The 13,007-nt window shown below is 46.2% G+C and overlaps 1 protein-coding gene across 1 annotated transcript; it reads left to right on the top strand.

Annotated features, from left to right (window-relative positions):
* The first annotated feature begins 7,107 nt into the window (after window positions 1-7,107).
* Window positions 7,108-11,626, top strand: LOC124023030 (sodium-dependent neutral amino acid transporter B(0)AT1-like). The gene is made up of 5 exons (XM_046337605.1): window positions 7,108-7,494; window positions 7,730-7,870; window positions 7,957-8,094; window positions 8,242-8,423; window positions 11,426-11,626. The coding sequence occupies exons 1-5, from the start codon at window positions 7,293-7,295 to the stop codon at window positions 11,609-11,611; spliced, it is 849 nt and encodes a 282-aa protein (XP_046193561.1). The 5' UTR covers window positions 7,108-7,292; the 3' UTR covers window positions 11,612-11,626.
* The last annotated feature ends 1,381 nt before the right edge of the window (window positions 11,627-13,007 follow it).

Genomic DNA, 13,007 nt, shown 5'->3' with positions numbered 1-13,007 from the left:
CTTCATCAGATGCTGCGTGTGAGCAGGTGTCTCTGTCTACTACGGCCTGCGCCTACCCGAGGCGACCTGCAGTCTGTGGCCGCTTCTCCAGTTGTTCCCCTCTACAGACTAGAGGATTTCTGTTATTCCCTGTTTGGACTTAAATAAACTCTGTTTCTGTTAAGTCGCTTTTGGGTCCTCTTTCACCGGCATGACAGAAGGAACCGACCAAGGAATGGACCCAGCGACTTCAGACGCTCGTTACACTGCCGTCAAGATCCAAGGAGCTATGCTCGGCAGACACGAGCAGGAATTGTCTGCTGCTCGCCATGCCGTGGAGAACCTGGCCGCTCAGGTTTCCGACCTCTGGACAGTTCCAGAGTCTACGTCTCGTGCCACCTGTTACTTCCTGGCCTGCCGAGCCTCCAGAACCTAGGGTTAATAACCCACCTTGCTACTCCGGGCAGCCCACTGAGTGCCGCTCCTTTCTCACGCAGTGTGAGATTGTGTTCTCTCTCCAACCCAACACATACTCTAGAGAGAGAGCTCGGGTTGCTTACATCATTTCACTCCTTACTGGCCGGGCTCGAGAATGGGGCACAGCTATCTGGGAGGCAAGGGCTGATTGCTCTAACAAGTTCCAGAACTTTAAAGAGGAGATGATTCGGGTTTTTGACCGTTCAGTTTTTGGTAGGGAGGCTTCTAGGGCCCTGGCTTCATTATGCCAAGGTGAACGGTCCATAACGGATTATTCTATTGAGTTTCGCACTCTTGCTGCCTCTAGTGAGTGGAACGAGCCGGCGCTGCTCGCTCGTTTTCTGGAGGGACTCCACGCAGTGGTTAAGGATGAGATTCTCTCCCGGGAGGTTCCTTCAGATGTGGACTCTTTGATTGCTCTCGCCATCCGCATAGAACGACGGGTAGATCTTCGTCACCGGGCTCGTGGAAGAGAGCTCGCATCAACGGTGTTTCCCTGCTCCGCATCACAACCATCTCCCTCCTCTGGCTTTGAGACTGAGCCCATGCAGCTGGGAGGGATTCGCATCTCGACTAAGGAGAGGGAACGGAGGATCACCAACCGCCTGTGCCTCTATTGCGGAGTTGCTGGACATTTTGTTAATTCATGTCCAGTAAGAGGCCAGAGCCCATCAGTAAGCGGAGGGCTACTGGTGAGCGCTACTGCTCAGGTCTCTTCATCTAGATCTTGTACTACTATGTCGGTCCATCTACGCTGGACCGGTTCGGGTGCTACATGCAGTGCCTTGATTGACTCTGGGGCTGAGGGTTGTTTCATGGACGAAGCATGGGTTCGGAAACATAACATTCCTTTCAGACCGTTAGACAAGCCTACGCCCATGTTTGCCTTAGATGGTAGTCATCTTCCCAGTATCAAATTTGAGACACTACCTTTAACTCTCACAGTATCTGGTAACCACAGTGAGACTATTTCTTTTTTGATTTTCCGTTCACCGTTTACACCTGTTGTTTTGGGTCATCCCTGGCTAGTATGTCATAATCCTTCTATTAATTGGTCTAGTAATTCTATCCTATCCTGGAACGTTTCTTGTCATGTGAAGTGTTTAATGTCTGCCATCCCTCCCGTTTCTTCTGTCCCTACTTCTCAGGAGGAACCTGGCGATTTGACAGGAGTGCCGGAGGAATATCATGATCTGCGCACGGTCTTCAGTCGGTCCCGAGCCAACTCCTTCCTCCTCACCGGTCGTATGATTGTAGTATTGATCTCCTTCCGGGGACCACTCCTCCTCGAGGTAGACTATACTCTCTGTCGGCTCCCGAACGTAAGGCTCTCGAGGATTATTTGTCTGTGTCTCTTGACGCCGGTACCATAGTGCCTTCTTCCTCTCCGGCCGGGGCGGGGTTCTTTTTGTTAAGAAGAAGGACGGTACTCTGCGCCCCTGCGTGGATTATCGAGGGCTGAATGACATAACGGTTAAGAATCGTTATCCGCTTCCCCTTATGTCATCAGCCTTCGAGATTCTGCAGGGAGCCAGGTGCTTTACTAAGTTGGACCTTCGTAACGCTTACCATCTCGTGCGCATCAGAGAGGGGGACGAGTGGAAAACGGCGTTTAACACTCCGTTAGGGCATTTTGAGTACCGGGTTCTGCCGTTCGGTCTCGCCAATGCGCCAGCTGTTTTTCAGGCATTAGTTAATGATGTTCTGAGAGACATGCTGAACATCTTTGTTTTTGTCTATCTTGACGATATCCTGATTTTTTCTCCGTCACTCGAGATTCATGTTCAGCACGTTCGACGTGTTCTACAGCGCCTTTTAGAGAATTGTCTCTACGTAAAGGCTGAGAAGTGCTCTTTTCATGTCTCCTCCGTTACTTTTCTCGGTTCCGTTATTTCCGCTGAAGGCATTCAGATGGATTCCGCTAAGGTCCAAGCTGTCAGTGATTGGCCCGTTCCAAGGTCACGTGTCGAGTTGCAGCGCTTTTTAGGTTTCGCTAATTTCTATCGGCGTTTCATTCGTAATTTCGGTCAAGTTGCTGCCCCTCTCACAGCTCTTACTTCTGTCAAGACGTGTTTTAAGTGGTCCGGTTCCGCCCAGGGAGCTTTTGATCTTCTAAAGAACGTTTTACGTCCGCTCCTATCCTCGTTACTCCTGACGTCACTAGACAATTCATTGTCGAGGTTGGCGCTTCAGAGGTAGGCGTGGGAGCCATTCTATCCCAGCGCTTCCAGTCTGACGATAAGGTTCATCCTTGCGCTTATTTTTCTCATCGCCTGTCGCCATCTGAGCGCAACTATGATGTGGGTAACCGTGAACTGCTCGCCATCCGCTTAGCCCTAGGCGAATGGCGACAGTGGTTGGAGGGGGCGACCGTTCCTTTTGTCGTTTGGACAGACCATAAGAACCTTGAGTACATCCGTTCTGCCAAACGACTTAATGCCCGTCAAGCTCGTTGGGCGTTGTTTTTCGCTCGTTTCGAGTTTGTGATTTCTTACCGTCCGGGTAGCAAGAACACCAAGCCTGATGCCTTATCCCGTCTGTTTAGTTCTTCTGTGGCTTCTACTGATCCCGAGGGGATTCTTCCTTATGGGCGTGTTGTCGGGTTAACAGTCTGGGAATTGAAAGACAGGTTAAGCAAGCACTCACGCACACTGCGTCGCCGCGCGCTTGTCCTAGTAACCTCCTTTTCGTTCCTGTTTCCACTCGTCTGGCTGTTCTTCAGTGGGCTCACTCTGCCAAGTTAGCTGGTCATCCCGGTGTTCGAGGCACTCTTGCGTCTATTCGCCAGCGCTTTTGGTGGCCGACTCAGGAGCGTGACACGCGCCGTTTCGTGGCTGCTTGTTCGGACTGCGCGCAGACTAAGTCGGGTAACTCTCCTCCTGCCGGTCGTCTCAGACCGCTCCCCATTCCTTCTCGACCATGGTCTCACATTGCCTTCATTACCGGTCTGCCTTTGTCTGCGGGGAAGACTGTGATTCTGACGGTTGTCGATAGGTTCTCTAAGGCGGCACATTTCATTCCCCTCGCTAAACTTCCTTCCGCTAAGGAGACGGCACAAATCATTATTGAGAATGTATTCAGAATTCATGGCCTCCCGTTAGACGCCGTTTCAGACAGAGGCCCGCAATTCACGTCACAGTTTTGGAGGGAGTTCTGTCGTTTGATTGGTGCGTCCGTCAGTCTCTCTTCCGGGTTTCATCCCCAGTCTAACGGTCAAGCAGAGAGGGCCAATCAGACGATTGGTCGCATACTACGCAGCCTTTCTTTCAGAAACCCTGCGTCTTGGGCAGAACAGCTCCCCTGGGCAGAATACGCTCACAATTCGCTTCCTTCGTCTGCTACCGGGTTATCTCCGTTTCAGAGTAGTCTGGGTTACCAGCCTCCTCTGTTCTCATCCCAGCTTGCCGAGTCCAGCGTTCCCTCCGCTCAAGCGTTTGTCCAACGTTGTGAGCGCACCTGGAGGAGGGTGAGGTCTGCACTTTGCCGTTACAGGGCAGAGACGGTGAGAGCCGCCAATAAACGCAGGATTAAGAGTCCAAGGTATTGTTGCGGCCAGAGAGTGTGGCTTTCCACTCGCAACCTTCCTCTTACGACAGCTTCTCGTAAGTTGACTCCGCGGTTCATTGGTCCGTTCCGTGTCTCCCAGGTCGTCAATCCTGTCGCTGTGCGACTGCTTCTTCCGCGACATCTTCGTCGCGTCCATCCTGTCTTCCATGTCTCCTGTGTTAAGCCCTTTCTTCGCACCCCGTTCGTCTTCCCTCCCCCTCCCGTCCTTGTCGAGAGCGCACCTATTTACAAGGTACATAAGATCATGGACATGCGTTCTCGGGGACGGGGTCACCAATACTTAGTGGATTGGGAGGGTTACGGTCCTGAGGAGAGGAGTTGGGTTCCGTCTCGGGACGTGCTGGACCGTTCACTCATCGATGATTTCCTCCGTTGCCGCCAGGATTCCTCCTCGAGTGCGCCAGGAGGCGCTCGGTGAGTGGGGGGGTACTGTCATGTTTGTCATTTATTATCATGTCTTGTCCCTGTGCTCCCCATTCTGTTCGTTTCCCTCTGCTGGTCTTATTGGGTTCTTTCCCTCTTTCTATCCCTCTCTCTCCCCCTCCCCCTCTCACTCTCTCGCTCTCTCTTCTCTCTATCGTTCCGTTCCTGCTCCCAGCTGTTCCTATTCCCCTAATCATCATTTAGTCTTCCCACACCTGTTCCCGATCCTTTCCCCTGATTAGAGTCCCTATTTATTCCTTTGTGTTCCGTTCCTGTCCCGTCGGTTCCTTGTTTAGTATTCACCATGCTGTGATTGCGTTTCGCCCTGTCCTGTCGTGTTTTTGCTGTGATTGTGTATCGCCCTGTCCTGTCGTGTTTTTTGCCTTCATCAGATGCTGCGTGTGAGCAGGTGTCTCTGTCTACTACGGCCTGCGCCTACCCGAGGCGACCTGCAGTCTGTGGCCGCTTCTCCAGTTGTTCCCCTCTACAGACTAGAGGATTTCTGTTATTCCCTGTTTGGACTTAAATAAACTCTGTTTCTGTTAAGTCGCTTTTGGGTCCTCTTTCACCGGCATGACAGGACAAGTCAAAATATTTAAGTGCCTTTGAACAGGTTATGGTAGTAGGTGTCAGGCACACCGGTTTGTATCAAGAACTGCAACGCTGCTGGGTTTTTCACACTTAACAGTTTTCCCCGTGTATCAAGAATAGTTCACCACACAAAGGACTTCCAGCCAACTTGACACAACTGTGGGAAGCATTTAAGTTAACATGGACCAGCATCCCTGTGGAATGCTTTCAACACCTTGTAGGATTCCATGCCCCAGCGAATTGAGGCTGTTCTGAGGGCATACTTTCATTCCGCAGTACTAGAGGGCAGAGTTAGCTATTCAACTGAAGTCATAAATTAGTCCTCTTAAAATGTAGTTCTCATTATTTCTTGCTGTAGATTTTTATGAATCTCCACTGTTTCTGCTACTCTGTATTAGCTTGCTCATACGAGGGTTTAGGTTCAGTTGTTACGAGGGTTTAAGTTCAGTTTGTTACGAGGGTTTAGGTTCAGGTTGTTACGAGGGTTTAGGTTCAGGTTGTTGCGAGGGTTTAGGTTCAGGTTGTTACGAGGGTTTAGGTTCAGGTTGTTACGAGGGTTTAGGTTCAGGTTGTTGCGAGGGTTTAGGTTCAGGTTGTTACGAGGGTTTAGGTTCAGGTTGTTACGAGGGTTTAGGTTCAGGTTGTTATGAGGGTTTAGGTTCAGGTTGTTACGAGGGTTTAGGTTCAGGTTGTTACGAGGGTTTAGGTTCAGGTTGTTACGAGGGTTTAGGTTCAGGTTGTTGCGAGGGTTTAGGTTCAGGTTGTTATGAGGGTTTAGGTTCAGGTTGTTACGAGGGTTTAGGTTCAGGTTGTTACGAGGGTTTAGGTTCAGGTTGTTACGAGGGTTTAGGTTCAGGTTGTTACGAGGGTTTAGGTTCAGTTTGTTGCGAGGGTTTAGGTTCAGGTTGTTACGAGGGTTTAGGTTCAGGTTGTTACGAGGGTTTAGGTTCAGGTTGTTACGAGGGTTTAGGTTCAGGTTGTTGCGAGGGTTTAGGTTCAGGTTGTTACGAGGGTTTAGGTTCAGGTTGTTACGAGGGTTTAGGTTCAGGTTGTTACGAGGGTTTAGGTTCAGGTTGTTACGAGGGTTTAGGTTCAGGTTGTTACGAGGGTTTAGGTTCAGGTTGTTGCGAGGGTTTAGGTTCAGGTTGTTACGAGGGTTTAGGATCAGGTTGTTACGAGGGTTTAGGTTCAGGTTGTTACGAGGGTTTAGGTTCAGGTTGTTACGAGGGTTTAGGTTCAGGTTGTTGCGAGGGTTTAGGTTCAGTTGTTACGAGGGTTTAGGTTCAGGTTGTTACGAGGGTTTAGGTTCAGGTTCTTACAAGGGTTTAGATTCAGGTTGTTACGAGGGTTTAGGATCAGGTTGTTGTTTCTAAAAAGGTAGCATGCCCATCCTCCAACTAAATATTTCCTAATACATTTCAACTTATTTGATGGAGTTGATTGCATGATTGATTCTAATATGATGCCATTTCATTATGAATGGATACTGCTGTCAGGCCTGAGAGTCAATAGATGGAGGTGACTGGTCTGACCATGGATGTGCTGTACAGAGTCCACATGGGTGAGTTGGGAGGCTGCCCTCTTGAGATAAGTGTGTAGATGGTATATTTAAGCAATAAGGCCCGAGGGGGTGTGGTATTTGGCCAATATTCCCGGGCTAAGGGTTGTTCTTAGGCACCATGCAACGCGGTAAAAAGCAATGTTCTGATATACCACGGCTTTGAGCCAATCAACATTCAGGGCTCGAACCACCCAGTTTATAATAATTCTTATGCGATGATCAAATCAAAACTTTGTGGATACAGAGAATCCACATGAATAACCCAGATAAAACAGCTAAAGTACTCGGTGCAGTAACCAACAATAACATAATGATCCTCACCATCACAACCACCATCTAATTGGAGTTAGTTTTACTCTATAGAGAAGAACCCGACAGTATATTGGATACAAATAACAATGTTGAATGTTGAACCTTCATTGGAATTTATATCACTCATAAACGAGTCATAGAGATCGTTATCAGAGGCCAATGACTATAGATTACCATGGTGTACTAGCAAGAGCCATACGGAATGGGGTTGTAGACGTGTGCAATGCGCCTCACATCCATCCAAGACATTGATTATAATCGGGAACAGTTTGCCCTTATCAATAGCCTCCTTTGAACAGTGGGTTACACATTCATTGGACTCCATAGAAAGCAGTCATATTTTCCATTTGCATTGAGCCTGTCCATCTGCGTGAAAGGAACCATGAGGTGTTTACAGGTGTCCAACCAAGACCTGGAAGAAAGGATCCCTTCCTATGAGGAACTGGAAAAGCTGGAGAATGAGGAGGCTGGGGACAGACCCAAATGGGACAACAAGGCCCAGTACATGCTGACTATCGTAGGTTTCTGTGTGGGACTGGGGAACGTCTGGCGCTTCCCGTACCTTTGCCAGAGCCATGGGGGAGGTAGGTGTTGTTGAATGTGTTTTTGAGGAGTAGGGTTGCAGAATACCGGTAACTTTCCTCAAATTCATGGGTTTTCCAGAAATCCGGTTTGAAAATTCCCTTAATACAGAGGGGAATAAGCAGGAAATATGGACATTTTGGGAAAGTTACTGTAATTTTGCAACTCTGTTTCTTTATGTACATACAACAGCAACAGATAACCTCTCCTCCACCCTGCTTCTTGTTCTGTTCTCAGGTGCATTCATGATTCCTTTCCTGATCCTACTGGTTCTAGAAGGTGTTCCCCTGCTCCATCTGGAGTTTGCTATTGGTCAACGTCTAAGGAAAGGCAGTGTAGGTGTCTGGTCTTCCATCCATCCATACTTAACTGGCATTGGTAAGCAAAACACTCCATAGGAATTTAGACATGGGTAAAAATGGACCAAATCTCATTGGGCCACGGTGTTGTGTTGTGTTCCATAGGCATTGGATCCATGTGTGTGTCCTTTCTGGTCAGCCTGTACTACAACACCATCATGGCCTGGGTGATGTGGTACTTCTTTAACTCCTTCCAAGAGACGCTGCCTTGGAGCCAATGTCCAGTCAATGCCAACATGACAGGTAAGGCATCCATAGATAGCTAAGTTTTCATGATGGAAAATGATTAACTTTATACACACCCCTTATTTCTTTACCTGTAACTCTGTCTTCAATTGCTTCATTCTATTGTATTTTGCAATGTGAATGAATGAAATGAACTTTCCCCAGGCCTGGTGTCAGAGTGTGAAAGAAGCTCTCCAGTGGATTACTATTGGTACAGAGAGACCCTGAACACCACCCCAGACATAGATAACACAGGTGGGCTACAGTGGTGGATGGTCCTATGCCATGTGTCTGCCTGGGCGTTGCTGTTTATCTGCATAAGTCGAGGCATTGAGACCACTGGGAAGGTACGGCATAACCTCTGCACAGCAAATCACTTTCTAATACTAAAGCAGCAGCAGCTGTCAATGTCAAAATGATCAAGGTGTTTATAGGCATTTGATTATTGAAGCGCTGAATCAAGGTTTCCTTTTTATGACATTATAACCATATACAAAACAATACAGAATGATTTGTTTTACTATACTAAACAAAAATATAAATGCAGCATGCAACATTTTCAACAATTTTACTGAATTATAGTTCATATAAGGAAATTAATTAATTGAAATAAATTCATTAGGCCCTAATCTATGGATTTCACATGACTGGGCAGGGGCTCAGCCATGGCCCACCCTCTTAGGAGCCAGGCACAGGCCCAGCCAATTACACAAATGTTACGCCGATTGGGCATACTGCCATATTCTCTAAAATGACATAAGGGCTTATGGTAGAGAAATTATCATTCAACTCTCTGGCAACTGCTTTGGTGGACATTCCTACAGTCAGCATGCCAATTGCTCGCTCCCTCAAAACTTGAAACATCTGTGGGATTGTGTTGTGTGACAAACCTGCACATTTTAGAGTGGCCTTTTATTGTCCCCAATACAAGGTGCGCCTGTGTAATGATCATGCTGTTTAATTAGCTTCTTGATATGCCACACCTGTCAGGTGGATGGATTATATTGGCAAAGGAGAAATGCTCACTAACAGGGATGTAAACAAAATGTGTGCATAAAATTGGACAGAAATAAGCTTTTCGTGTGTATGGAACATTTCTGTGATCTTTTATTTCAGCTCATGAAACATGGGACCAACTCTTTACATGCTGAGTTTATATTTTTGTTCAGTTTATATATTGATGCAATAAAGCATGCTACCATAGCACTCAAATGACCCAGCTGTTTTTAATAACAGCTTTGTTGACCTTTCTGACACCACTTTGACAGTGTAAACAGTTGTAGACAGTGTTCACGTTCTAATTTGAACATATTTTATATATTTGTATTATATATGGTATTATATATTGTATATACAGTGTATGTCACCATGGTGCAATCCTGGACATAAAATTGTTGTAGTTTGTAGTTTATTTAAAAATACCAACTTTTCAAACACTTGAGGTAGACAAATATAGTTTATATAGAGTTTCAGCTAAAAGACAAACACATTTAGTATTTTGAATACCTCTCAGAAAACCAAATAATATTTGAAGTTATTTGAATATATGGCTGTCAAATATTTGATGAAGAATCCCAAAATTATAACAGTTAGTTGAATTAGTCAACATGTTTTATTATAAGCAAGTGGTTTGTAGGACTCTTAGATATGAGCCTTAATTTAGCCTATAACCTAGAATGAAATACACGAGGGACAAGGAATCACCTCAACATTAGACTAGACCATATTTGAAGCTTTAAACTAACAAATATATTTTCATAATGAGTGAGACATAAGGTAATACAATAACACATGACATTAAGTTTTTATACTTGTGTAGTAACTTTGTCATTATTACAACAAGAACATTGTTGTTAAATTTGAGTTGATTTATAATTGAATAATAATGGAGTTATGACATAAGTGGAATAAGGAACAGTCACTATTCTTCTTGTGTACAGTAGTTACAAAAACACTCAGGTCATTGCTATGCAATTAAAATGCAATTGACAAAGTATTGTGAAACAATAAGCTAATAAAATGTTGTTCCAAAAGTAATGAAAGTTTATTACACAGGTACAAGAACAGTTTCATGTTAAGTGTTACTGAGAAATCTAACAGTAACAAAATACATCCATTAAGTGTCGAAAGGAAACTAAATGTCCCAACTACAGACAAGGTAGGTGGAAAATCATGTTAGTTTGTATTCTGAGTAAACGATCCCTTTAAAGATGGTATCGTGTGTGTTTGAAAACAAGAACACTTGCCCTCAGATGGACAAAGAGGTTCGAAGTTGTTTTTGCTAAGCGTTCAACTTGCTGTTAGCAATGTTTGCAAATGGCTGTGAATTACTCTGCAGTATTTTCAGGTGTCATAAAATGAATTGCAGCTTTCAACCTTTTCAGTGGCATGTTGAAAGAATCATTCAGTGGTTGAGCATCACCACGTCTTTATTCTTGTCTGTACAAAATATCATTGGTTAATTGGTTTGACTTGATTTTGTGCACCTGGGGCAATGGACATACAGGAGAATGTACATTTACCAAATGTTTAGATAGAAATGTATCGTGTAGATCAAATATATGACTGTCAGATAAATTGGAATAGTATGGGTCATTGTGTGTTGTCTATTCATTCTATTTCTGCCAAGAGTGTGCATCAAGGCAACGAGTAGCTATTTGAAGAATCTCAAATATAAAATATATTTTGATTTGTTTAACACTTTTTGGTTACTACATGAATCCATATGTGTTATTTCATAGTTTTGATGTCTTCACTATTATTCTACAATGTAGAAAATAGTAAAAATAAAGAAAACCCCTTGAATGAGTAGGTGTTCTTAAATTTTTGACCGATAGTGTACGTAAGTCACTATTTTGAGTCCATTTTAGTATATTTCATAAAAGCATTCCTCTCTCCTCCCATTAGGCTGTGTGTATATCACCTCAACATGACCCCTGTGGTCTCCTCCCATTAGGCTGTGTATATCACCTCAACATTACCCAACATGTGGTCTCCTCCCATTAGGCTGTGTATATCCCCTCAACATTACCCTGTGGTCTCCTCCCATTAGGCTGTGTATATCACCTCAACATTACCCTGTGGTCTCCTCCCATTAGGCTGTGTATATCACCTCAACATTACCCGTGGTCTCCTCCCATTAGGCTGTGTATATCACATTACCCTCAACATTACCCCGTGGTCCTGTGTATATCACCTCAACATTACCCTGTGGTCTCCTCCCATTAGGCTGTGTATATCATTAGGCTGTGTATATCCATTACCCTGTGGTCAACATTACCCTGTGGTCTCCTCCCATTGTAGGCTGTGTATATCACCTCAACATTACCCTGTGGTCTCCTCCCATTAGGCTGTGTATATCACCTCAACATTACCTTATGTGGTGCTGACCATCTTTCTGATCAGAGGCTTGACCTTGAAAGGCTCTGTGAATGGAGTGAAGTTCCTCTTCACCCCAGATGTGAGTAGCTTACATTACTATCATCGAACAAAAGTATTTATTCAAAGTATATGGTATTGTCACAATTATGAGTGAAGAGGTGTGGAGTCAGGCGCAGAGAGCAAAGATGTGGGAAAAACAACACGCTTTAATGTCCCGAAACACAACATGTACAAAGTGAAAACACAAATGAACAGAAATATAACCGTACAGCGTGTAACACAAAATACACTCAACCAACAAAACAGACGAACAAGCCCGCACGAAACAGAAGCGGGCTAAACAGACTATATATACCCTATCCTAACAACCAAACTAGAAACAGGTGCTACCAATTAGACAAAACTAAACGAACACAGAACAACGGATCGGCGATAGCTAGTAGACCGGCGATAGCTGGTCGGCGATAGCTAGTAGATAGCTAGTAGACGACCGCCGAGCGCCACCCGAACAAGAAGGGGAGTCACCTTCGGTAATATTCGTGACAGTACCCCCCTCCTGACGTGCAGCTCCCGCAGCGCCGACGTCGGCCTCGGGACGACCCGGAGGCCGAGGCGCTGGGCAATCCGGGCGGAGGCGATGAAATTCACTCAACATGGATGGGTCTAGAATATCCCTCGCCGGAACCCAGCACCTCTCCTCTGGACCGTACCCCTCCCAGTCGACGAGGTACTGCAGCCTCTCACCCGGCGTCTCGAGTCCAGAATAGCTCGTATCTTGTACGCCGGGGACCCCTCGATGTCCAGAGGGGGTGGAGGAACCTCCGGTACCTCATTCTCCTGCATGGGACCAGCTACCACCGGCCTGAGAAGAGACACATGAAATGAGGGGTTAATACGATAATACGAAGGAAGTGATAATCGATAACAAACCTCATTTATTCTCCTCAGGACTTTAAATGGCCCTATACACTGCGGACCCAGCTTCCGGCAGGGCAAGTGGAGAGGCAGGTTACGGGTCGAGAGCCAGACCCTGTCCCCAGGTGCAAACACGGGGGCCTCACTGCGGTGATGGTCAGCGCTCTTCTTCTGCCTTATACTAGCTTGGCGTAATGACTCCTGGACTGCTGTACCCACTCCACCAACCGCAGGAGCCTCAGTCTGGCTCTGATGCCACGGTGCCAAGACCGGCTGGTACCCCAACACGCACTCAAATGGTGACATGTTGGTAGAAGAGTGGCTTAGTGAATTCTAGGCTATTTCTGCCCAGGGAATATATCTCGCCCACTCGCCTGGCCGGTCCTGGCAATACGACCGCAGAAACCTACCGACCTCCTGGTTATCTCTCTCCACCTGACCATTACTCTCCGGGTGATACCCTGTGGTAAGGCTGACCGAGACCCCAGACGTTCCATAAATGCTCTCCAAACACGGGAGATAAATTGGGGGCCCCGATCAGAAACTATATCCTCGGGCACCCCGTAGTGCCAGAAGACATGGGTGAAAAGAGCTTCCGCAGTCTGTAGGGCCGTAGGGAGACCGGGCAATGGGAT

Source organism: Oncorhynchus gorbuscha, unplaced genomic scaffold (genome assembly GCF_021184085.1).
Source record: "Oncorhynchus gorbuscha isolate QuinsamMale2020 ecotype Even-year unplaced genomic scaffold, OgorEven_v1.0 Un_scaffold_1483, whole genome shotgun sequence".
Classification (NCBI taxonomy): Eukaryota; Metazoa; Chordata; class Actinopteri; order Salmoniformes; family Salmonidae; genus Oncorhynchus; species Oncorhynchus gorbuscha.
This window is presented reverse-complemented; position numbering and strand designations above follow the sequence as displayed.

What these genes read in the sequence shown, in the direction of transcription:
- LOC124023030 (XM_046337605.1), top strand. Translation starts at nt 7,293, where the DNA reads ATGAGGTGTTTACAGGTGTCCAACCAAGACCTGGAAGAAAGGATCCCT. An exon ending in TCCATACTTAACTGGCATTG is followed by an intron (nt 7,871 to 7,956) that starts GTAAGCAAAACA and finishes TGTGTTCCATAG; the next exon opens with GCATTGGATCCATGTGTGTG. An exon ending in AGTCAATGCCAACATGACAG is followed by an intron (nt 8,095 to 8,241) that starts GTAAGGCATCCA and finishes AACTTTCCCCAG; the next exon opens with GCCTGGTGTCAGAGTGTGAA.